General features: G+C 32.9%; 1 protein-coding gene across 1 annotated transcript in view; it reads right to left on the bottom strand.

The window, feature by feature from the left end:
- Nucleotides 1-341: 341 nt before the first annotated feature.
- Sap-r (prosaposin) overlaps nucleotides 342-27,563 on the bottom strand; it is a 32,272-nt gene continuing 5,050 nt past the window's right edge. The window contains exons 3-18 of the mRNA XM_085959215.1: nucleotides 26,086-26,233; nucleotides 25,312-25,512; nucleotides 16,465-16,584; nucleotides 14,985-15,208; nucleotides 14,476-14,576; nucleotides 13,824-13,975; nucleotides 13,092-13,202; nucleotides 12,705-12,881; nucleotides 11,076-11,210; nucleotides 10,789-10,938; nucleotides 8,350-8,677; nucleotides 4,783-4,940; nucleotides 3,833-4,016; nucleotides 3,440-3,579; nucleotides 2,450-2,695; nucleotides 342-1,169 (exon numbers count right to left, since the gene is read on the bottom strand). Coding sequence (XP_085815341.1) covers nucleotides 1,122-1,169; nucleotides 2,450-2,695; nucleotides 3,440-3,579; nucleotides 3,833-4,016; nucleotides 4,783-4,940; nucleotides 8,350-8,677; nucleotides 10,789-10,938; nucleotides 11,076-11,210; nucleotides 12,705-12,881; nucleotides 13,092-13,202; nucleotides 13,824-13,975; nucleotides 14,476-14,576; nucleotides 14,985-15,208; nucleotides 16,465-16,584; nucleotides 25,312-25,512; nucleotides 26,086-26,233 — 2,623 coding nt within the window. The 3' untranslated portion in view covers nucleotides 342-1,121. The remainder of the gene's footprint in view (nucleotides 1,170-2,449; nucleotides 2,696-3,439; nucleotides 3,580-3,832; nucleotides 4,017-4,782; nucleotides 4,941-8,349; nucleotides 8,678-10,788; nucleotides 10,939-11,075; nucleotides 11,211-12,704; nucleotides 12,882-13,091; nucleotides 13,203-13,823; nucleotides 13,976-14,475; nucleotides 14,577-14,984; nucleotides 15,209-16,464; nucleotides 16,585-25,311; nucleotides 25,513-26,085; nucleotides 26,234-27,563) is intronic.

Genomic DNA, 27,563 nt, shown 5'->3' with positions numbered 1-27,563 from the left:
AATTTCAATATTTCTGTGACATACTACTCGTAAAAGCTGGCTCTAGAAGCAGGTCAGTGGCCGGCTGCACAACTGTCATCTAGATATCTTTATCCTGAGCTCTCTCTAATCCCTCTTGATGTTATCCGCCGATCTCCTCCGGGGGCAACCCAAGGTTGAGTGCCTACTGGGGGTCCTTCAAAAACTTTAAGGATAACTCAAATCCATCGCATCTAATGACGTGACCGGCCCATCTGAGTCTTCGCACCCGCAAGACATTAACTACATTGGGCATTAACTAAAATAAAGAAATTTAATTTTTCTTTCCTTTTTCAGTGTGGGATTAAAAGAAAAGAACAATATATTATGTTTTGTTATTTTATTTCTCAAACTAAGTAAACATCTGTCACATGAAATTCACTTATCACAGTTCAGCAAATAACACAACACTCAAAATTACAAATCAATTTATTTTACATTCACGGTTAATTATGATTAGAAGATTTGTTAATAGCGAGTATCTATTGGAAATTTACACAGTTAAAGATTGTACATAGCGTCTGTAATTATGGGACTCGTAAGACAACGTATAGACTTCTATAGGTATAAGGCTTGTTTCATGTCAATATTAAATGAGTTATGTTGATAAAAAAACTCGAGATTATTCATAGTCCAATTCCCGGCATGTAGGTAATTGTGTCGCAATTCAAAAAAATAACTATTATTTAAGATGGTCGACATATTATTATTTTCTATTATCTATGTACATTGTGACTAATAAGAGTGTAAGAACAAAATGCCTCGTCGATTTGATATTTTTTAATGTAAAAAAATAAGAAAAAAATAAAACTAAATTCTTTAAAATAAAAGATAATGAGTAAAACTAAAAATAAAGCTTATATTTTATTTAAAAAATCCTCGATGCTTGAAATGTGTTGTATTTAATTTCTAGCAAACTGACAAAGTTTGATCTGGGAATTATTTAATCCTAATATTTTATTAATGTTATATATTTTTTTTATTTAATTTCGGGTTGAGAGTCTGCTGAAGCCAAAATAATATATATATATATATATATATATATATATATTTTTATATGGGTAAAAACGTTTTTATAAAAACAGAGTATTTGTAGGTAGTATCTATGGACTATCAGCTTTCCATACTCTCTCTCGGCAATGGTTAAGAGCCTGCAAGAAGAAAGAAAAACATAAATTAAAGAAGCACAAAAAAAGAATTATTAGATAATAAAACATGACTTCCAATATACGACGCCAGTACAAAAAGTATTCAAACTTTACTTTTCTTAGTGTTCCGAACAAATGATGAAAAGGTATCCTCCATTAGTGAAATGAAGGGTAGCTTCACTTTTTTGCTACCTGCAGAGAGTGTCAGTCTCTGGCAATTACCTCATGTGAGGGAATATACTCAGCTCTTGTTGGAAATGACAGATCGACTTGAGCAGTGGTATTGTATCAAATTTTGCGATACCCAAGCGGAAACCGTTCAGAAGATTCAACAGATTTTTGGCGACAAAGGAGTGGTACAACCTAGGGATTGCAATATTGGTATTCCAGTATTTATCAATACCGAAATACCGGAATTTTCGGTATTAAGAAAGCACACTCGTTTACGTTTTTGAAAATGAATTTGATGTTATTTCTTCATTACTTTGTACTGTATTGCCCATTAAATTGAGTGTATAAGTTATGTACTGCTAGAATGCAAATATATTGACTGAATCCATTAGAGTTGAAATAATAATAAAACAAAATCCGAAAATATAAAATTGTCACAATATTATTTCGAAATACAAAACATCCGTGACAAATGTACAACTATTCTATAATCATTGATGACTGTACAAGGTTTGAATAAGAAGCTTTTCCTGCAGCCACACTTATTTGCATTTAATGAACTGGATTTTCTGAGGGCTTTAGTTAAAATTATCAAAATATTCAATTAATCATTTGTAAAAATCACTAGTTCTACAATATCAATACATATTTTAAAATTTCAATATAATAGATGTAGATAGGTAGGTTTTTGGTATAAAATAATGTTTTAAAGAGATTTTACTGAAAAGCACTTGTTTTTTTTATATGTTTTAACGAATACCGGTATTAATGCCCAGTATTCAATGAGAAAAACCAAAAAACCGGTATTGATATTTTCATTTGGTATTGCAATCCCTAGTACAACCGGCTCAAAAACGCCACAACGGTGAAGAGTAGTGATGAAATAAAATAACTTTTAATTTATTTACTCTCATTTATAATTAATGCTATTTCATCCTTAGTATTTCTGTAAATAATGAGTTTTCCCATGTACTATTCATGAATGATAAAAAACTCTAAGCTTTATCAAAAAAGATCAAACTCTAAACTCGCAGTGTCCGAACATCTGCTATATACTGCCTACATTTCTTAATTATGTTAATTTAAGATAGACAAACAGAAATATCCGTTACCTTGCATTCGTTGGCTTGCGCCACATTTGCGCACCAATAGGCCGGTCCCCAAGTACACTTCTCGGCTCCCAGCGGTTTATTGGTCTGTCGCTTGACACGGGTTTCGCCAGCTTCGTCCACCATATGCAGGAAGTTCATGTGTCCTGAACCGCACATGCCAATTTCGCTGCACACCTTTCCGCTATCGGCCAGTGTCGCAATCAGATGGATAATATTCTCGCCGTACGAGGCCATCAGCTTGAAGCACTGGAGAGAAGAAGATGAGAAATGTTAATTCGATAGCATAAAATAGCACAGATCTTGCTTAGCTTAGTATACATACTTAACTCTGCCATTTGTGATAGAATTGACTTATGTCTCTGATAATTATCTTAGAAATCGGGAACATTCGTTGTTTGTTCTCCTAAGATGCAGAACTAATCTGCCATTAGTAATGTCAATTGGGTGGGCAATAATTATGTTCAATCAAACCGCTTTAGATATTTATATACATATTCCACTTAGGTGAGGTGGGTTTAGGTGAACGTTGTTTTATGAGTTTTTAATATAGGATCTACTTAGTTCACTCATAGGAAAGATATGAGAGGCTGAGGATTAAATGAGCATAGCAACTATTTATAAGTTTAAAAAATGTTTGTAGTAGTTTAACAACACCACACAACAATTTATGTATATGAAAATAGGTAAAACTACTTACGTATGAAAAGTTATAAACATTCTTTTTATGAGGAATAATTGTTAGGCATTCAATCAACCCATTGGGTCCTTGTAATGGGTCGAGAACATATATTTTTTGACCAGCCACAGGTTGGAATCCGCGACCCACGACTTCATATTTATACAAAAACGGACACTTAGGCCAACGCGGCTTGATCTACTATGTAAAATTACTAACTTTAATAAACATTTAAAACATAACCTATAAATTCCTCAGCGTTCTCAGAATAATTTATCTGATGAATGAGTGATACAAGAAAAAATGTTACGTACTTTGGTTTGGTATCTTGAAGGTAGAGCGTAACAAGCCTTCTCGGCAATGTGTTCGATGTTGTGGTCGACATTCGGATTGCTCAAGATCTGTTCGACAACATCAATGGCTTCCTCGCAAACTGCACATTCCATGATTGCGTCTAGAAGAGGAATGAAGAAATAAGATAAACAACATGCAAGGTTTTTTTTACATTTTCACCTAGAAACCAACCACGATAAATCAATCGATGACGGTTGAAGACCAATACATAGTATCATTTAAGTAAAAAACATTGATTTTTTGGAAGATACTTTCAACGAGTGCCTGAAAAGATTGAAGTACCAAACTGACCCCGTTTAAAAATACTTGGTCATCGCATTAAGACATGTGTACATTAAAAAATCAACCCTTACTTTGAAGTTCAATGGCCTTTCCGTTGCAGAATGACAGAGTAGAGCAAATATCTTCTGGAGCCAGTTCTTGGGTGAGTAAGTCAATCACCAGGTCAGCGTATTTGTCGACGAAATCGTTGCACTCTTTGCCAATGTTCTTGGGCAGGTGGCTGCAAACGTTGTGGACGATTTTTTTGATTTGATCCTGAAATGTGTGATGGTACATATTAATTAGGTGGGCACTATATGAATATATGTAGATATCCAAAGTCAATAATATCTTGTATCGAAACATGCCTGTTGAAAAACTGTTTTTCCAAAGTGTTAGCTGACTAAACGGAACATTTTTATTATCACTTAAATGCGATTCTTCAACGTTTTGAATGTGATTAAATTGGTGGCAGCCATAGCAAAATTAAAAAATGATGGCTATAAAATCTTGTTTACACTTCATCTTTGACAAACTTTTGACATTTTATAAATACAAAATGATATAGACATTTTTTTTTTTTTTGTTTGTAATATTCCAAATAACGATAGTTTGGTGTATTTGACTGACTATCTATGTACAATAAATGCAAAGATTAACTTGTAGCTAACTTAATCAGTAGACCAGAGATCCATAAATTTGCTACATTTTAATAGATGTAGGCTCCATCTATATAAAAAAAAAATAGCCTTCTTCAACATCTTTGCTTTCGACTATAATTTTAGAGGGAAGAAACCTAAGAAAAAAGTTCTCAACTTTGATTTTGGCGGCGGATTTCAAATTTTTTTACAAAAACCAACACTGTTTTATATCATACTGAATATAAACTGAGTTAATAGAATTATTCTTCGGTTTCGAGTTGAGGATGTTAAAAATCCAGGACCCAGGGTTTACAGATGTCCAAAATCTCTCACTTATATAATGGAGTTCCAACATACAATTAATCAACAGCTCATTTAGTCAATTCAACGACGTAACTTACATCTGTGCTCTTGTCTTTCAATTCCTTGTCAATTTGTGTCATAATGAATTCGCAGACAACGCACTGGGGCGATGCTTTCAATGTAAGACCGTGGTCTCTAAAGTCAGCATAAATGAGAGGCTTTCCGTTGTATGTGTCGTCAGGAATTTCGTTGGTAGCTGTAATTATACAATTATACAAATATTTTACTGTTATTACTGCACATGAATATTTACAAAAAATTATTATCATAAACAATATCTGAACGCAAAAGGTAAACTGAATTAATCGGAAAACAAAATTTATCTTAAAAACACGCAATTTTGATTCAAATACATATTATTGATTATGCAGTAACAAGTTGTGCATAAAACACAGAGGGATCACGCTGATAAACATAACACATAACGTATTCGCTAATCTTCTCCATCAACACCGATACAGTAAAACCTTGTTAATAAGAACAGGAATAATTCTAAATTCACCGTAAATTGAAATTTTCACGGAAAAAAAGTCCCTTGAACATTACGTCACCGTTCAGGCAAAAGTCACCAACCCTAAAAACATAGTTTTGAGATATCGCAATTTGAAAGTTTGAAAATGCAGGAAAAATCAGATTTAAATGTTTTTAAGGTTTTATCTACATTACATTATTTTCTCATGTGTTCTTAATAATTTCTTTAAGGTACTTTTACTTTTTGATGCTAATTAAAATATCTAGAAGGTTTTGAAGGAGGTAAGGTAGCTCAATTATGGTTTGGTGACTTTTGCTTGTTAATAATCTGACCAAAGCGATCTTATTATAACAAGCTAAGGTAAACTATTCCTGTTTGGTTATTTTTGCGTATTTCAGACAAGTGTTAGAAGTTTTCAAATGACCAATCAGTAAAACTCACCATCCATAGTATAGTGACTTTTGCTTGTATATTTATAACGAAGGATTTATTTTTTTAGAGTCAATAATGTCTATACACCTATAATGACTTTTGCTTGTTAAGATTTTATCGAAAGTCATTTAGTGGAAAACAAATAATTCGGATTTAAGCAATATTTTACTAACTAATTACCCTGGTGACTTTTGCATCTTAAAGAACATAATTTTACGGTTCGTGTGACATACTCAACTCAAAACTGCCATTTTCAGGGTTGGTGACTTTTGCCTGAACGGTGACGATTATTTTCATAAATAAAACCATACCTTTAATTCCGAAATGATTTCAGAGTCTTGGTACATAAAAATATTCAATAAATCATAATAAAGTAGGTACACTATTTCATGAGCCAGTCATTGAAAATAAAATTGTGACAGACTTTTTTTATAACATAATAAATTGCTTATTTTATGAAGGTAATAAAAATAATCCTGACATTTTATGACCCATTAACACATCAGTGACACAACTGCACTCCACTCAAAGGGAAAACAATAAATCACATGTTTCAGGGCTGTAGGTATTTAATTGTTGATTCTTTATTGGATTTTCACATAGTTTTACACCAATGCACAAACAATTGGAAAAATAAAAAATATTTTGTATTTTTTTATAATTCTAGCTTAACACATGGTGGTAAATACACATTACTTGGTAACTTCAATTAATGGATTAATGACATCATGGTATTTGCACAGACTCTCATTTGAAAGAATCGTATCGGAAATTTGGTAGGCACATTTATGATCGTAAACGATATTTAATGAAAATCGAATTTTTTTTTTTTTAAAACCAATTGTGTGGTGTATTACAGATCCTAGAAAAATGTCAGAAGTTTGACATTGATATCAGTGGCGAATGGTGGAGGTAGGCGTTATCCAAGCTACAATAGATGATCGTCAAAAGATATTATGGTTTGGTTGAGGCAGGGGGTAAAAAGAATTCAAAAAAACTAAGCATCACCATCTGCAATAGCCAATCAAAGAGGCCAAGACCCACATAACAGTTCTAGCACCAGGAAGAAGTGAAGTAACAAAATAAGTATAAATAAACGAACCGAGGAAATAGCACAAAAATTAAAATAAAATAACTAATAAAATTAAGTGTTGATTTCTTAACCCTTTATAGGACAACTTTTTTTTTTAAAGATATGTGCTTAATTATTTTTTTTATGTATTCTATATTCATTTTGATGAACAGAAAAAATATATTTTTTTTTTAAATGTATATAGTTTTTTCGTAATTATCGATTTCCCAGCGGTCAGTTTTCTGACCGGTGTCCATTTAGGTAAAAAAATATTTGTTCACAAAAATTTTTTTTAATAATTTTTTTTAGGAAAAAATTATAATTTCATTTATTTCTGTAAAAATAATAATTACTTCATCAATTTTATAGAAATTTCTCAAAATAATAAACATTTCTAAGGCCTTGTTGGCTTTTTCTTTTGTTCAGATAATTGATACGGCATAAAACACGGTATGCAAAGGGATACTTTGCAATTTGTTACTGAGGTTCGTATCACTTTCAGCATAGTGCTGGAATAACCACATCTACGAAGTGTACATTTTTCTGGATAATGATTTGAATTGATATCGTCAGGAAATGGAGGTCGACCAACCCTTTTTCGTGAAGTAAAAGATCGTATCAGCTGATCAGCCAACTTGTTTCTAAAGTGAAGATGTGTAATAGGTTTTTTTTTCATTATCCAACACACATTGGTATTCTGTTATTCCTTCAAATAATCTCAGGGATGCGTCTTTACCCATGTCTTCAAGGTCTTTCGCACTAAAACCTCCGCTTCTCCCATTTTCCATCCTCAGACAATAAAAACAAAATTTTGTTCCGCAATATAGGCTTCTACTTATACATATAACATTCCATAACTATTTTATTTCATTCTGAGATATGTATTTCAAAAAATTATTACAGTTTGAATGAAAACAAAAACAATTATTTTTACCCGCGATTTTTATGGAAAACATTTTTTCAAAGAATGACACATATCATCAAATAACTCGATAGCGACTAATTATCCTCAAAAACTAACTAGTAATTGTAAAAGTTCACTATATTGTTATATGAAATTAGATGTGTTGTGGTTTAGAAATTATTTTTAGTGTTTATATTATGTAAATCAAAAAGGATCCAAATTATACAATTTGAGGTTAGATTTTCGACATGCCACTCAATAATTTGATATTATTTTACTATAACACATACAATTTATAGGTGAAATACAAAAAACTATATATTTGTATGTATAGTATAAATGTGCATACTTTGTTTTCAGTAAACAAGTCACAATTTTCAAAAAACAAGAACTTAAAAACACTGTTGTTGAAAAACTGGCAGCTATCATGTCGCTAAATGGACACCGGTCAGATAACTGACCGGGACACATTTTTCGTAATATACTCAATATGTGCGAACTTCAGGGCGATTGGTCAGATTCAAGACCTCTGTGCATTATCTGAGAATGATTAAAACCCATAAGGGTGTTTATAACTTGTAAAATTATAGAAATATAGACCTTAATGTTGCCGGTCTCAAAACTATCCGTTTTTCGCTTATGACCTATAAAGGGTTAATAATAATATTTGCAGCAAGAAATAACAGAGTAAAATAAATAATAATCTTTGATATGAATAGACGAACCTATTTGAGTTTCCCTGATGGTATTCTCAACGAGCATCTTCTTGGGGAGCAGCGGCTTCCTGAAGTTGTTGTGGTCGGCCATCAATCCTTTCTTGGCGTGGTAAGCGTCAATGCGGGACACAGGCTTTGGCACAAAGTTCAAAGATGACACATCGGGTTTGTTGTCTTTGCAGAGCTTCAGATAGACGCACACTTCTTGGGCGGTGAAGTCAGCAACAAGCATCTCTACCAGCTGCTTAGAATAAGCTTCCACAAAGTCTACACATTCAGACTTCAGTTTGGTCGGGAGGTGAGAGCACAGATTTTCCAAAGCATTCTTGATGGAATCCTAGCAAGGGGAATTTTAAAAACATGATCAATATTTCAAAATATAATATTATGGCAATAACCATAGATAACTACACTTTTGAGACAGTAGAAAGCTTTGTGTACCTTGGGTCACTACGTGACATGTTATGACGTGAAAATGATACCAACCAGGAAATAAAAAGATAAAGGAAAAATCAGAAGTTAGCTAATCTATGTTATTTAAAATAACACTTCAAGGTGCCTCAAAAGATAGACAAAATGTTGATTGTAAAAGATGCTTTTCAGAGCCATCTTAAGGTGAAGCCTGAGCCGTTTTTAAAAAGGCACCTAGCGGAAAAATACGAAGCTTGCCATTTGAGATTTTTTTTTGATAATTTACAATTTCAACTGTATTTATTAATAAATATGTATCTGAAAACATTAAAAAGAAAATTATTTTTTATTTTAAGTCAAAGATAAACTCACAATTGTAAAACATGTAATAAAATGTGAATTTGTTGAATCGGACCGCACCTATTATTACATATATTTTATGGTCATATTTACTTTTAAAATTTAGTTTATTAAGTTTTCTAAGCATCACCAAGAGATTTTTGACTAATACATAGTTTTAATATTTTTTATATCTATTTTAAAAACATCGATTTTTATAAAAAATATAAATATGTATAACTTGAAATCCTTTTTATTTATTAAAATTAAATAGATATAAAAAATATTAAAACTATGAATTAGTCAAAAATCTCTTAGGTGATGCTTAGAAAACTTAATAAACTAAATTTTAATAATAAATATGACCATAAAATATATGTAATAATAGGGTGCGGTCCGATTCAACAAATTCACATTTTATTACATTTTGTACAATTGTAAGTTTATCTTTGACTTAAAATAAAAAATATTTTTCTTTTTAATGTTTTCAGATACATATTTATTAATAAATACAGTTGAAATTGTAAATTATCAAAAAAAAATCTCAAATTGCAAGCTTCGTATTTTTCCGCTAGGTGCCTCTTTAAAAAAGGCTCAGTAAAGACTTCACCTTAAGCAGCATTTATACCAAGCGAACAAATATTCGTTCTTCCCCCACTCCAGTAAAATTATTTTGACATAAACGCTTTTTGTCAAGCAAGTGAGCATTCTTTTCGATTTTACAGAGATTCGCTGTATTTAGCTAGAATGCTCGTTCGTTTGATTTAAACGCATGCTAGAGCAAGAACACAGTCGCGTTAAGCATTCTTTCGTGTTCTGTCGCGCTTGCTGGAGGAGCGATTTCATCAAAGTGTTCTTCGCTCACTGCCAAATATATCTATACGATTTCTAAATATTCCATCACTTTTCCGCATTGTTACATGTTGCACGAGAATAAAAATTGAACAGCCAAAAAACGCAACTTAGTCGTGCACTCGCGAACAAACAAATGTGATAGTTTAAACCAAACGAACAAAAACACAGAAAGAGAGCCGAGCATTCGCTCGCAGTGTTCTATATTCTAGCTCTTTTAGTTTGTGGATTTAGTTCACTAAGCGTTAATACCAAGCGAGCAGGAACAGAATGCTCTAGCTCTCGCTCTATGTTCTTGTTTATTTGGTCTAAATGCACCTTTAGCCTATGGCTTAGAATGTTGGTCAGTCAAATACCTTTGCTATATGAAAATTGTAAGAATTTTCAAAGCAATAAAAGAAAATGACGTCTAGTGAACGAGATACATAATTATATTGCCTGTTTTGCGGAGCCAAACATAATGTTGAGTAGGACCGCTTAGGATAGGTGGCTCATGTTGCAATGATGGAGAAAACGGAGCCTCCAAAAATATTAATGACAACCCGGAAAAAAAATTGGATTTTAATTGAGTATAATAAAATTTGATTTCAATTAGATGATCGAAGTTGAGATGATGCGTTAAGACTCTACCACACTATTTTCGAAACTGGATTACTACAGCTGGTGATTGGCGTTGGTGAAAAGATGGATATTCTAGGGGCGGTCTTAAATGTTGGATCTACAAAATATTTATAATCCTATATCCATCTTAGATTTTACTAAACTAAACAAAGAATATTCATATATTGTGTAATAACTTGCAAAAAGAAAGGGTTACACCCTTTAAATTAATTAATAGTTACATACTTGAGTTCTATTGTTCTTCAACATCGACTCCAATTGTTCCACGGCAAAGAGGCATAGGGGGCAATTGGGTTCTCCGTTTCCGCTATTCATGAGAACCTCCACGTTTGTTACTTCCATTTCTTTGGGGCACAGAGTGAGGGCTGGGCAAACCTAGACAGAAAACAAAATACAAATTAAATACATCTATCTACGGATAATATTATGTCATTCCAAATTAATGATATTCATAGAAGTGTATGATTCTGAGGACTTTTCTAGGTACATATTGTCAATATAAAATTTTATACCTCGGATGGATCAATTTCGTGCACCAGCATAGCAATGACAGCATTGCCATAAGCTTCGACGAAAGCGTCGCACTGCTCTTCAACGGTACTTGGCAACATCTTGCAAGCCTTCTCTACGGTATTCTTGATCTTTATCTGAAAAGAATATGAGAATCAGAAATTAATTTAATTATCATCTCAATGAGTACTTGATGGGGATTCCAAAAAGTATTTAGTGTGGTTGAATTGGTAGCTATAGAAAAATTAATATTCTGTATATCGGTACACTAAAAAGTGCAATAAACAAGATGGCGGCCTGTTTTTTTTTTTTTTTAATATCTTGTTACCACTGTATACATAGTGCTAATTAGCTAAATGATAGTGCCGGGTCGTTGTTTTTAGAAAGTTAATTCTTTAAGAGAATAAAACAGATCGGAATTGAACTGATTAATCGCCTCTCTCGCTTCCATTAACTAAGGTTTTTTCAAAAATAACAATGCCATTATTTTCTATATTCACTATTTAAAAATTATTATGAGTAACATAATATTGACGAGGACTTTCTAGAGAAGTGCCGAAGTGCGCTCCGTCCTGGATTTGATCTGCTGAATTTTATGATGTATCTTTGACATTCAACGTAATATCATATTTTATTATTCAGTACCATACGGAACTCAAAATTGTTAAAAATTGAGATACATTACTTTGACCCTACGGGGCCGATATATGTATAACTGTGATTTTTTTTTAATCGTTTATCTAAAAATTCTAAATGATATCAAAATTCAAGTGTGATATTTACTACAAATGAATCTGCAATGTAAAATGGCCTGCAGCTAACACAATAATTAACCTTTATAGGGCTAAGAAAAATGCATATTAGTCTGATTTGAAAATAGAATATTGTGATGAAAATAAGAAACTAAGTTAAAACTGGCACCCCGACAAAACGTCCCTGACATTGCCGCCCAGACATTTTCGGCAAACCAAATGCACCCATACCAGTGCTCGCTAATACCGCCCGGACAAATCCGCCTAGACAAAACCGCCCGCAAAAAATATATAAAACAAGTGCTTTTTTGGTTTTTCGAATTGCATATCGATAGAAATTTACATACTTACGATTATCAGTGTAATTTGAGATTTAATCCATTGCAACTGCTAGTAGAGTAATAACTTAAAATCATCAGCTTTTAACATGTAGTTAATGCCTATGTATGGTAGTATTTCTAATTTAGAATATTTAAGAAGGTTAGCACACAATATTGAAATTTAATTTTAAATAATCTATATTTTTTTTTTATATTCGTATGATTCGAGATTCGTATGTTTTTTTTATATTTGTGTATCTAAAATATAATATTATGTAAAAATAAAAATTGTCTTTCGGCGGCATGTCTGGGCAGTAATGTCCGGGTGGTTTTGGTTCGGGTGGTTTTGTCAGGACCCGTTAAAAATATTTATGTGTTTATATTGAGTTGTAAACTTATTTGGAAATAAATGTTGTCTAATTTTAAGTAATGATTATTTTCAAATAAGAAATTACTTCATTGATTTTTTGAGCTTATAGCTTCGAATGCTGGAGTGATGCTTTGCCTAACAAGCCGCAGAGGCCCAACGAGATGTTCACATTCATACAACAATATTTACCTCCGTATTGGCGTCGCTGATTTGCACCTGCAGGAAGTGTAAGAAGTACTGGCAGAATGTGCACATTTCTTTGCCTTGAGGAAGGGTGATAACCATCCGTTCGATAGGTAACTGGGCGAAAAGCGGATCCACAATGTCTAAATTGCTCTGACTCTTTTCGTCAATATTGACCTGGTGCTGAAAAAGAAAGCGATATTTAATGAAACAATAGTTTAACACAGAACGGAGTAGAGGCATTTACCCATATTGGAATGTAGTATCAATGATTGGGAATACATATTAAAAGTAATAATTTTCTATATTTGGCTTTTAGGTTGGTAAATAACTGAATTATTTATTGGATGATTTTGATTATTAGATCCGCATCGATAAATTAATAATGCCCACCTTGTAGCTGTTGGCTTCATCTTTACCGACAAATCTATCAGAAGACGGTTTGAAGACTCTCACGGCTAATTCTGCAGTCTTCAATGGTACAAGAGGAGCGATTGGTCCGAGCTGAAAAAAAAAATTATGGACATAATTTTACTATGGCCATCAAAATTGTCCAATGGACACTGCATTTGTAGATCACGCAACACATTTGAATAAAAATATTTATGAAAAGGTGTCTTTTAGTAAAATATTTGTTTTAATTCTTCTTCCTTGTATATCCAGTGACGCCTTCAAGAATCCTTCCAAGAAGTCTTCCCAGGGCATGCCAGTATTCTATAGCTATGTATTAATAATTGATGTCCTATGAAAGACCGGTATCAAATGTTTCTTGTCCGCGGAGTTCTTTTTAGGTTCACTCAGCAAAAATATTGCAAGGGATGAATAAAAAGTATCATATCGCAAGAAAAATTATCGATACCTTTTGTATCTAAAAAATATTGAGTATTGAGATGGTCAAAAAGTACTGATACTAGTAGGCCTGAAGTGTACGTCATGTGGATGGCTTGTAGAAAGCAAACAACCAAAAAGAAAGAGTTTTAGGTTACCATAGTAAGTAGCAATATTGCCAACTGTTATTCAAAAAAAATATGCCAGATAGGGTAAGAAAACAATGACAGTCGACAGTGCATAAGGGGCCTAATGTGTACGCTATAATTATGTATGCATATAATAAAAGATATTCACCTGTTCAACCTTGCCCTTATGGCAGATTCCAGCCATAAAGCAGACAGAGTTGGCATTCAGTTCATTGACGAGGAAATCATAAAGCACAGTATAGTACTGATCGACTACTGCCAGACATTCTGCTTTGAAGTTGCCAGTCTGTTTGCAAAGACCTAAAAAGAAAACCTTCAAATTATTTATTTGGAATAAGTCTTGGGAAAATATTAGAAACATTATCACTGTTACTTTTTAATCTATACCTGGAGTTGAATTTTAGAGTCAGTTGAAGATATCATGTCTATTTAAATATGTATCGGCCCCTTAGGATCAAAGAAACGTATATCTCAATTTTTAGTTTAATACTTTGGACGCGGAAGACGCACACGGCGCGTAATGACCAGGCGGCCGATCGATGTAATTAACGTGCATTTTAAAGGGGGCAATTAAAATCTCATTATCTATTCAGCAGCGAATGCATTAAGTAGTAAATTATTTGTGACAAAGGGATTTATCAAAAAATTCAACAGAAAAGATAGTTCAATACGTATCAACTGAAAATAATTTTTTGTTAATGTTGGCGGAATGTAAATTTACTTGTGTTTAGGGACTCCTGTGGAGAAAAATGAGTTACATTTATTTGACCCTAAGGGGCCGGTATATAGAGCAGCCTTACCATCAAGCACCCTCTTGAATTCAGTTTCAGTCGTGTTGGCAATCAAAATGTCTCTCAAATGTTTGACAAGCTGTTCACACAGTTGGCAAGGGATGTCATCACTGAAAATGAAACAGAAATAGCCAATAAAACTCCTTAAAAAAATATTTGCCAAAGTGAATGTTATTATTACTATTACTTATTAACCTTTTACGGGGTATGTCGAGTCAGACTCAATATCAATTTTATTCCCACAAGACCTATACACAAAAAGATATTTGATTTTTTTTAGTTATTATTTCATTCACTCACGTCGAATTTGTCGTTTTTGCAGTAAGATTTATTTAAACAGTAGGCTATATTGTTAAAAAAAACCATAGTCAAAATGATAAATTACTATGGAAACAAATCACAAATGATTTAGAGACATTAATAAAAAACAAAACTTTAATGACTGGAAAGGTTCACACGATGAGCACCATCAACTAACTTTGCTGTGTGATATGTAGGAGAGAAAAAACATAGCATACCTGGCCTTGACGAAGCCAACATGTCCCATTGGTGTGATTTCAACGGTGGCGGACAGATCCTTCTCCTCCGGTTCATGTTGGTGGAAGGCTTCGGTGCATGCTCCGGCATCGTGGCAAACCGACTTGGCGTTGAAGTTTTCTTTGAGGTGCGTGTACAGATATTCGTAATTGGAGAAGACAGCTGTGGCGCAGCTGTCCGAGTAACTTCCAAACTTACCGCAGGCCTAAAACACATTAAAGGAAAGATTATTTTATGTTAATATCTACAAGGATGTTTAAGGAATGCCATCTTCAATGTAGACAGAGTCTTTATATGAGAAAATGAAGCTGATAATACGGGTCTAGGACGATTCGGCACCGGACAACTGGACGCCACGGAATTCAAAATAAATAGACGTTAGGTACTTATAGGTAGTTAAAAAAAAAAATTTCAATATTATTATTTATATTTCAATTATTATATTATGATTTAATAGTTGGTGAGAATGTAAATATGCAGACGTAAACAATGATTTAATCGTGCATATGTTTAAGTTCCAACGAAAAAAGAGTTTTTTATTTTATATAAATCCTTAGGCATGGTAATTCTCAATCCGCGATAAAGAATACATTATGTTAAGAGTAAAATGAATTCAAACTACTAAGTAGTAGATAGAAACTGATTAAAATACCTCGTCTACACGTGTCTACGACAGTGCGGCGTCCAATTGTCCGGAGGCCAGTCGTCCCATTCCCGATAATACCGTTAATAAGGTTAATGATTAAATTAAAACTTGTAAAATCGCAAACAGCAGTAACTGAAGTGTGATGTCAACTCAACAAAATTCGAAATATGAGTCGCTTAGTTGCTAAAACCGCCCTGGAGGTTTTTTTGAGGAAACAGGGTGGAATTTAAAACTCGCACTTTGATAGACTGGTAGACCTATCGATATAGCACATATGTACATTCAGAACTAATTTTATTGAAAAATCTTTCAGAGCGGGTTTGGCGACTAAGTGACTCATATGTGTAATAATATTACCAACTTTTGGCAGTAACCCCATGATATATAAACTACCCTAACTGCATTGTTGATGAATTTAAATTTACTTATTTATGACAAAGAATACTATAGATTTCACAAAAAAAAATCTGGTGAAACAATAATGAGACGTAAAAAGTGTAATCTAGATTAAAATTCCAAATAGACGATGTAAAGAAAATTATCTACTTATATTACTGTAGTCATTTAGTGGAATACTTTAAGCTTGAACATGAGCAGGTGCGATTTTTTCTAGTGCGCTCGAATTACACATGGCAAATTTGATTCCATTTCCGACATCACTTACATCAAGCCTATTGCATCGCTTTCTCACGCTCCGGCTATAACCAATTTTCTGTCAAAACTTCGCGCTGATGTGGTATATTTATAAGTAACAGATTATCTAATCGAGTACTTTACATAGGATATGTCAAATTATTATTGTAAAATTGATGTACCCGTAGACTAGCTTCAAGGAATCCGGTGTAAGAGAGGGCGTCAAAGTTCTGCCTCATCTGGGTGATGACAATGTTGCAGCCTTCGCACGTTCCCGGCAATGCTTGAGGTTTCTCAGCAATCTAAAAATTTAATAAAATTACAATCAATACTTTAATGAGAACTTTCTGGCTTCGGGCTTCCACGCAAATATGGCTTGTGTCTAAACCGAATTCGTCACCACTTTATGAGTGTGATGAAATTCATACCACGAAGTCATATAATATGTATGCCTTCCCGAAGGAGTTTCAGTCATACACCAGGCTAAATCGGAAGCTATCGTGTGGATTGATTCCATACCGGTTTTACTGTGATCTTTTATATTATTATTTAGTTCTGTGATTGTGTTTGTGATTTTGTTTTCTAAGGACATTTTCTTTTTGAGCAAAATGTCTTACATGTTTATTTTTTTTACTATTGACATATGAATATATCGTCACCTCAATACTACAACTAGATAACTTGATTTTCACTGTTTTTGAGTTAGCTATTGAATATCATTCTACATTTCCTTCTCTACAATTGATAAAACTAGGTAAGTCAGAAGTTAATGGGAACTGTATTAATTTTGTGTTTGATAATATTAGATAACTTTCAAACCATAAATGCATTAAATAAATAAAATAATATATCTACAATATACCTAATTAGATGAACACAATTTTCCACTTTTATTTTAAATATTAATTTTAGCCTAGATTTATGTTAATCAAGTGAAGTTTAAATTATATTTTCCCAACAATGACCAAATCAGAGTTATCTAGTTGTAGTATATTGATGTGACGATATATATTAGAATTAGACCAACAATGAACGTATTATATATCTAATCTATTTAAATAAAAATAATAAATAACATATAGATGATCTCATTGATTGTAAAAAAAAAATGTCTGAAAATGATTTTGATATTTGATAAAAAAAAAACAATGGATATCTCTTGTCCCGCAATAACATCTAGAGGGGAATAAATAACTAAATAAGGTGCTCAGATGCCGCTAGATTTTGCTACACGATAGTGGGTGGAGTTAGCCAAGTCATAAAGTCCCTTTCACATTGATTTCCTATGATATCACATTGTTATTTTAAATTGATAAAACACCTGCATGGTATGTATGTACAATACGAATCACACTATGTAGATTATAATATAATAGTGTCTTTACATTAATTAACAAACAAAGCTTGATCTTAATGTGTATACTATAGGAGTATTATTGATTACATAAATATGGTTAATTTTATTATGGTAGGCTGTAATACAGATATAGCTGTCCAAATCAGGGAACCTTATTTGGTGATTTCTCACCATTTCTTCAACCCACCTTGTATATATATTCTACCTCATATGTCATGAGTGCTGTATGTAGGAAGTGGGGGCCGAGATATGGAGATGTGCATGAAATGTAGGGGAGATTTTTAGCTCCCCAGATTACAATGATGACTTGTCAGTCAATATATCGTCGGTCCCTATTAAAAAAGTCGGATCTCAAATTTTGTCATTTTCGGATTATTACGTAAAAGTTATTTAAACACTTTAAACATTTATACCACAATCACAGTTTTTTTTGTTTGTTTGAAAAATTTCGAGATACTCAAGTTAAAAATGACGGATCTACCGAGAGTGTCCGAATAACAATGTCGGTTCTTACCAACCGACATTGTTATTGGTGAGCAAGATGCCTCGGATCTGACAGTTGCTGCTATGTTCATCGGACAGACGAATGTTTTTATAAACTTTTAGAAAAGTTTCTATAACCCGTATTTTTATTCATTATGGCAAGCAATAGGTCACAAAGGATATTTGATGAAACATCTTTGATTGCTCGTACTGAAAAATAGCATTTTGCAGATCCGACTTTTTTAATAGGGACCGACGATATAGAATCCATATTGGTAACAGCAGAGCTATTCTTAACTGTTAACACAGTAACATTTATTGCTCCAAATTAACACGGAAGCATTCCATACACAAGGCGGTTATCTACCATAATTAGTAATTCGTAACATGGTGAAAATTTAAGTCGGTACGCCTGTCATGTGAAATACGTCTCTTATTTGCAAAACTCAGTCAAATTCGGGTATGCTCGTGCAGGCGTATACCACCCGAACCCAGAAATTTTGTATTGAAACGTCAAACAAGAATTGAACATATCAACATAACCTACAATTTTATTAGTTATGTCATTGCAATATTAAAAAAAATGTTACTACTCGCCACTCGAAATTTGACAGCTCGCGAGGAACTATAAATTGAGGTGGCGGCCTAGACTTGGGACGTAGATTATTTTTCAAAATAGTCGCATCTCAATTTTCAATATGTAATTGACGTACTATATCTCGCTCTAAAAGTTGACACATCCAAGAGAGGGGGAGGGGGGTGTTAAAAGATAGCACTTTTGACAGTTAACTTTTTGTAATAATTAACTGCCTGAATACATAAGGTGATATGTTAGAATAACCTCGCAGATGTGAATAAAAATATGCATAGAAAAGGTCAAATACTTCCAAATGTAAAATTGCATTGAAAAAAGCCACTAATGATTTCAACCTCAAAAGGTGACATTGCTAAGTTAATTTGGCAAATAAGAAGCAACTTAAAATAGAAGGAGATAAAATAAAAATTGACATAGTGTACACAATAACATGTTATTTATGGCATTTACTCAAATAATATTTATACAACAACATAGTATGTGGATAGTATTTATTTGTAGTAGATAGGTACTTGCATGAAATATGGAAATAGTCAGTAGACAGATACATAGAATGGAAATATATTCAATTTGATTCCATCGTGTGTATATTCATAAAATATCAAATCATCACAGTGATAGAGTAGAACTGTTTTGTTCTCTTGCCTCTTTTAAATTAAGTCATTCCAAAATTTACCACTCATTGTAATGTAACTAAACAATTGTATTTTTTTCTTTATCATTTTGCCTGTCTCCTCTTCATATATAGGTAATATTGTCTTATGTTTTATTAATATATTTTATTTTGTATTCTCTCATAAGCAGGTATTACCTACCTATATGTTTTTCTCTTTTAATCAATTTTAATAGCTCACTCCAATGTATTTTTCATAACTGTGTTTAATTTGATTAAATTACGCTTTGTCTGTCGCCTGTTATTGCGACCATCACTAATTATTTTATTTTACATCTCACATTGTATTGTTTTGTGATTGATCCCGTTGGTTGAAAAAAATTCAGCTCTTGTGATTGCCCTATGCCTCAATGCTGGAGCATGACAGGATGAAAGAAGAAGTACTTATTTCATAATTATTCAAACAGATGTCACTGTGTGTTTAATATTTTAGATTATGCAAATCAGACAGTGGCGAGTAAGGTGAGTTTAAAGTCGGACAAGATAACTCGTGAAATTTGTATGTGCGGCCCATCGATCACGGCCTCATAGAACGAGAAAACTCATTTAAGGCATAAAACCGGTTAATGATGTTAAAGACTTTTTTTTCACTCTTTGCTTTTTCTAATTGTTTACTAATATCTTTGCAAAAAGAAAATATTCTATTTGCAGTCATAAATTTGGCAAAAAACGGAGGTTACCAACTTTGAAACTGACAGCCTCAATACAATTGTATCATTATTATAGATTACAATAAGTATATGCTACATATTATAAATGAACTGTTGATTGTGCTCGATAAATTTAATAACGTTTGAAATTGATATATATCGATCATATCGCTATATTTTAAAGAGCTTCGTTCATATCGTCTCTGACTGCTATCATATCAATACTTGGGAATACTCACAGAGTTGAATATATAAGTAAAAATTCAGGGTAATATTATCTTTTACTAAATTAATATGTACCAAATGGATCATAATGTTATTGTTTTTAGAATTAAGTATATATTTCATTATTTTTATCATGGAGTTTAAATAAACAAGACAGACTATACATAATTGTTTACATTTTTATCAGCAAAGTGCTGATATGTCCCTACATAACATAGCCCATTTTATCATATCGACGATCGCTACAAAGCATTGACAGCAATGGCCTCAAAACAAAAATAGATACGAGTAAATTGTCACCATGCAAAAAATATTGAAAATTTCAATGTCTCCTTTTTTAATCATAAGTTATGACTCGAACATTACCATTTATGTAGGTATATTATAATCATCGGCCTATCTTGTAAATGGCATTCTGCTTGAAAATTAGATCTAGATCTGTGTAAAAATTTTGCACCCACAACACATCTAATTATTTAAAAAACTTGAAAAATTTGCCAGCCAATTTGACAGTACCACATGTCAACATTTTTGTTGTTGTTTTGTTGATTTTTAAACAATTTCACTTTGATTTATCCATTCCCGACATCTCTTTAATTTTAATCAAGCATATTCTTATAAAATCAACATTTTCAGAGATGTATCATTTTCAAAATCTGACACTATACTTCTTTTACTTTTACGCCAATCTGTCATAAATTAATTGTAATGTCGTTTAGTACTTTCTATTTACTCGATATGCTAGTACTAGACTCTAAATATCTGACAAACTATCATGAGAGTATCGTATCATTCGTTTTCTTTCACGACCCGATTAAAATAATTGATATCTTTATTGGCGTATGTTTTTGTATAAACTTTAGAACTTGCGTTTACATGTATGTTTTCTCACACCTCACAATACCCTTTTAATACGTCTACTCCCTGTCTCGCTACCTCCTACACATTTAGATATGTTTTCTCTCATGTGTTACAGACAGACAGACATACATACTTACAGATAATCAAGATATATATAATTTATAATGTAATTAATCCACAAGACAATTTTTACTTTCTTTTATTTTGTTAACTGTCAATTCATGGTGGAACTGCATTGTATTGTTGTTTAATTTAATAAAACGCATTTTTTTTTATAGTACTTATTCCACTTTTAATCAATAAATTAGAACCGGTTCCGTCCGCCTCAGAGGGACATTTTCAACTGAATATTCAGTTGATTCAGTAGAAAATGTCCCTCTGAGGCGGACGAAACCGGTCCTAATTTATTGATTAAAAGTGGAATAAGTACTTAAAAAAAAAAATGCGTTTTACTAAATTAAACAACAATACAACTTTTACTGCTTATCTAGAAAGGTTTATCAGCTAATAGAAAAGAGCATATTGGTTGAACATTAAAACTAGCTAGTTATGTTTGACATACAATAATGTCATTTACCACCAATAATGAATTGCAGACTTATCGGTTTTTGTAATTAAAAGCCTCGTATTACCACTTATTATTATAGTATCTTCAGCTACTGAAAAATGTGGAAACCTTGTGGTAAATTTAGGAAGCAAAAATCATTATTGCGAGTGAAACAAAATAATATAAAAGATAGATAAAAGAACGGAATTTGAGTCATGATGCATTTAGGCATTAACTAATTGTGGTTTAACTGAGTAATACTTTAGTGAATCAAATTTCAGCAAATTCCTGCACACAATGTTTTCATATGAATTTATTTCGAAATATAATGTGAATAAATAAACATTACAATGATATTGATATGTACATAAATTTACAAATTAGACTTTATTATAGTGTGGTTTGCTTGCTAATCAAAACATGAGCAATTGAATCATTATTTCATAGATCATTTTCAGTTGAGAAAATATCTTTTATAAGGATAAGGTCATGTATATAAATTATAGTTGAATTGATGCACGCATAACAAATTAGTACATGGTTTGTGCCATGTGCAGACACAACCACTAACTACGGTTACGTCTTGTGGTTGCCACATTCCGTGTAAGTATAATCGGTGCGGTCCGATTACAGGCACCCACATAACTTTCGGTGACAGGTACGTATCTAGTCTGTAACTGTAGTGATGCAGAACAGTATATCGATGGCCTAATGTTAATATCCTGTAAGTGACTTTTTACAAATTGTGCAGGAAGCTAAAAAAACTAAATATTTAATATCCCGTATCTGACTGTTAATAGTTCACATATGTTGTAACTACATAACATGCCAATAAACCGTAACGTAAAAAGTGGTACTTAAAGCAAAGCACATAACGCCTAATATAATAACATCCAATAAAATGTGACATATCTTCTAATATATAAAAATTAATATTTGTGTGTTTGTTTGTTCGTATTGAATGCGCAGCCATACCGTTCATCCGATTGCGATAAAACTTTGTAAACTTATTGCTTGCACTTGCGCAAAGAGTATAGGCTATACTAATATATAAAAATGAATGTCTGTATGTCTGTCTGTCTGTGTGTCTGTCCCGTATGCATTCCTATACCATTCATCCGATTGCGATGAAATTTTGGTAAGTGGTTGTATGCACACCCATGAAGGTTTTTGAATTAGAAAAATCATCATTTTCTTCTTCTTCTTCATTCTATCTTCTTTCATTTGTATGGTTCCTATACCATTCATCCGATTGCGATGAAACCTTCGTCAGTTGTTGTGTTAACACCCGCAAAGGTTTCTGAAATAGTACAACCATCTTCTTCTTCTTCTTCATTCTATCTTCTTTTATTCGTATGGTTCCTATACCATTCATCCGATTGCGATGAAACCTTCGTCAGTTGTTGTGTTAACACCCGCAAAGGTTTCTGAAATAGTACAACCATCTTCTTCTTTTTCTTCTTTTTCTTCGTCTTCATTCTATCTTCTTTTTTTCGTATGGTCCCTATACCATTCATCCGATTGCAATGAAACCTTGGTCAGTTTTTGTGGTAACACCCGCAATGGTTTTTGAATTAGTACAACCATCTTCTTCTTCTTCTTCTTCTTCTTCTATTCTATATTTTTCTGTTCGTATGCGTTCCTATTCCATTCATCCGATTGCAATAAAATTTTCGTCAGTAATTGTGCCAACACCCGCGAAGGTTTCTGAATTAGTACAACCATCTTCTTCTTCTTCTTCTTCTTCATTCTATCTTCTTTTATTCGTATGGTCCCTATACCATTCATCCGATTGCGATGAAACCTTCGTCAGTTGTTGTGGTAACACCCGCAATGGTTTTTGAATTAGTACAACTATCTTCTTCTTCTTCTTCTATTCTATATTCTTCTATTTGTATGCGTTTCTATTCCATTCATCCGATTGCAATAAAAATTTCGTCAGTAATTGTGCCAACACCCGCGAAGGTTTCTGAATTAGTACAACCATCTTCTTCTTCTATTCTATCTTCTTCTATTCGTATGCGTTCCTATACCATTCATCCGATTGCAATGAAACTTTGGTGAGTTGTCGTGCGCACGCCTGCGAAGGTTTCTGAATTAGTACAACCATCATCTTCTTCTATTCGTATGCGTTCCTATACCATTCATCCGATTGCAATGACATTTTGATCAAGTGTTGTGCCCTTGCCCGCAAAGGTTTCCGAATTAGTACAACCATCTTTTTCTTCTTCTATTTGTATGCGTTCTTATGCCATTCATCCGATTGTGATGAAATTTTGACCAGTTGTTGTGCGCACGCCCGCGAAGGTTTTTGAATTAGTACAACCATCTTCTTCTTCTTCTATTCGTATGCGATCCTATACCATTAATCCGATTTCAATGAAACTTTGGTGAGTTGTCATGCGCATGCCCACAAAGATTTCTGAATTAGAAAATCATCTTCTTCTACTATTCGTATGCGTTCCTATACCATTCATCCGATTGCAATGAAACTTTTGTCAGTTGTTGTGCGCACACCTGCGAAGGTTTCTAAATTATTATTATATAAAATACAATGTTTGTTGTTTGTTTGTTCCATCTAATTTTGTTTTTTTTTTACTACACATTAATAACATTAATAACGTTTTCATATTTCGGATTCGATTTTAATTTAGTGTTCTTATGTTTGACCTTTACTCCTATTAGAATTATTTTCATATTGCCATATTGTATTACACAGATATTTTAATATTAAAAAAATAATTACCTTTAATTATTTTTCAAATATCTAAGATAAATATAACCACGAAGCGACCCTGTGCGAAGCCGGGTACTTCAGCTAGTATATAATAAATATCAAAATTTGTTATATTACTTAGGCTTCGGCCACATAGGTAGGTGCTTCACTAGTGCTGAGCTAGGTGCTATGCTTGTCTACTAAAAACACTACTGCCACATTGGACGCTACGTGCTTAGGTACAAATTCATTTGACATTTGGGAGCGCTCAAGTCAACAACGATATGTCACTCTAAAAACTAACCAGAAAGCTACTTCTCACAGAGAATTTAAGTTTAAAATTTCGAAAGTCTCAAATTCGAACTTGTTGGGTGCATAATGTCAATTCATCCCATGCGTCATTATTCATAACCTCAAAATATAGGGTGTTTGACGTTTGTCATACTGAAGAAACATCTGCCATCTTGCAAAATCACTAGGTGACACAATAAAAATAACCAACACGTTTGTTCGCCGGGAGACTCACTAGGTGACTAATAATCACGTAGCGAGGCGCGAAGCGTGCAGTATGGCCATTGCGATAGTATAGTGTGTGTCCGTTCGCTAGGATATATCACCTAGCACGTAGCCACCAAGCAAGGCACCTGCCTATGTGGCCTTAGCCTTACTGTTTTACCTTTTAAATAATTCGAAAGTGACATTTTAAAGCTGAATTCAACACACGTCATGCAACACGCTTGACAGCTTAGAGGCAAGATGCGGGGCTATTACAGTTTTATTCCTGCAATTTTCAGATATGGGAATTTCGCAGTCGATGGGCAGTATTATTGTTATTTCTAGTACATCAAAAAGTAATTTTCGTTATATTGGTCAGATACGGGGTATTGGCATCAGACCATCGATATAATATGTCATTGGTTACCTCGGCGTTGGCGAGCATTTCGTCGATCTTAGCATTGTTGCAGAGGCCGGCAACAGAGCACACAACCTGAGGGTTCATCTGGGAGGCCAGCGTCTCCACCAGCTCGGGAATAAAGTCATCGGCCAGAACGATGCATTCCTTTGCCACTATCTTCAGCGGAATCAGCTTGCATGAGTCTTCGAACACGGTCTTCAGATCCTCCTGAAGTTGCAAACGACACAACGAACTTAATATTTTTGAAATGGCAGCCTTTCTCTCGCTTACATCATTATGGTAACAAAGAAGTTAACATCACTTTAAAATTATTAGATTAAGATTTAAAAAAAAAATAAAAGCATTGGAATTAATTAAAGTACCTATTCATTATTATCACTACTCCTATTCTATATAATTAGATTATTTTGAGAAGCTTTGGAAAAATAACAATTAGAAAATTTATATGGATCAAGTGGGATTCGAATATAAATTATTTGCATGTTGAAGAACTTCCAATTTTATAACCAAGTTAGTAAGCTACAAACACAGGTCTCATTCTTTTGAATAATTCTTAATAACGCTTATCTAAATAAACAAGATTTAAGTACCTACCTATATTCATTGAAACAAAATTATAAACAAGTAAAAAATATTATGATAATCAACCAAATTTAAAATTGCCTTGAGAATTCGTATTTCTTTTAGGAGTTATATTGTATTAATTATGCAGTTGTAGGTGGGCATTTAAAAAGATGCCATACGAAAAAAATATTGTGAAGTTTGAAGTAAGATAGTTACCTGAGTCTCATTGCTCTCGAGCTGGTCTCTGGCCTGTTTCACCATGTCAGTGCATATCTGGCAGATGCTGTCGGTATCCTCAGGAACCACCTGCTTCTCCCAGACAGCTTTAATGCAATGGTGGACTGCTCCACATCCCTTGGCAGTTCTGATAATGACAAATAACAGTGATATGATTGAAAATCACAATAAAATCACAGGAATTTTCTGGAATATAGTGGACGTTATTCTATACAAGAGAATTTTTTTTACATAATACTGTTCAGGAAGAATATGAATATATATAAATTGTTTGCCTGGTGTCAATTTATGCATCCAGGATTTATAATTGGAGAATTCTACACACATGCAGTCAAATTTTTACCAATGCAATTCCGTAATTGTGATTTAATAAAATTCATTTATGAAAATAGTTGTTTGCAAACATATTATGCTTGCCCAAACATTGTCAAAATAATGGTCTCTAATTTTTTCATTGAATTTGATTTGAAAACTGGGTTTCATTAATAATTTAAAGGTAGGTACATTTCAGATTTCAGAAAATGGAGAATAGGTACAGGTCACACCAAAGCACCGGGACCCGATAGGAAAGTGCATTATGTGCATACCCAAATGCACTCACTACGTCACCTATACCCAAAATTTTCTGGCATATTTAGTATCAGTAATATACATATTTAATTAAATGCAAGAAATTGAACATTGCACATGTCATGTCACCAAAAAATTATTCTTCTTGACATGCGTGTCATGGGTTCGCCATCTGTGACCTGGAATGAAACAATTTTTAGTACCTATATCCAAAATGACTAATAGATTATTTAACTAGTATCACCATACAACAGATGGATGATCATGAATCACCAATCAAAGTTCATGACATGAACATACAAGCTAGGGTCCTGTAGTCATGCTAAATATTTTTCGTCAATGATTTTCATAAATACACACAAGAATTAATATTATTATGTTGAATCACTTCAATTTTATTCAACAAGTACTTAGTGGACAATAGAAATAAACAAGGGTTCATAATAAATCAAAAATCATATAAAATGTAACAGTAAACCTTTATGGCTTTTTATTATTAATTTTAACAGGCAAGTTCAGTTGAAAGAATCCACACAATGCATGGAGAAACATTATTAATGCATTAAATTATTATCTGGTATAATTTCAGGGTCACTTTATGAGCTAGCTGCTAGTCTCTCCTTTATAGTTCATTGGCTGTGTTCAATAAATATTGTATAAATACATAAACTAAACCATCACAGAAATGTAATTATTTGTATGTGTGCTGACTCACATATATAAAAGAAAAAACGATTATTATGTTGACATACACAGAAAATAATATAATACAGTGACTAAGAATCAAAGTCTTAATGACATTAGTGATGCAAAGTACTTATTTTGAAGTATTGATGAGTTTCTGCTGACTTAGTGAAGAAAAAAATTGTTGAAATTTATTTTGCTGT

Source organism: Rhyacophila brunnea, unplaced genomic scaffold (genome assembly GCF_057557595.1).
Source record: "Rhyacophila brunnea isolate RB1 unplaced genomic scaffold, BYU_Rbru_1.0 scaffold_11, whole genome shotgun sequence".
NCBI lineage: Eukaryota > Metazoa > Arthropoda > Insecta > Trichoptera > Rhyacophilidae > Rhyacophila > Rhyacophila brunnea.
This window is presented reverse-complemented; position numbering and strand designations above follow the sequence as displayed.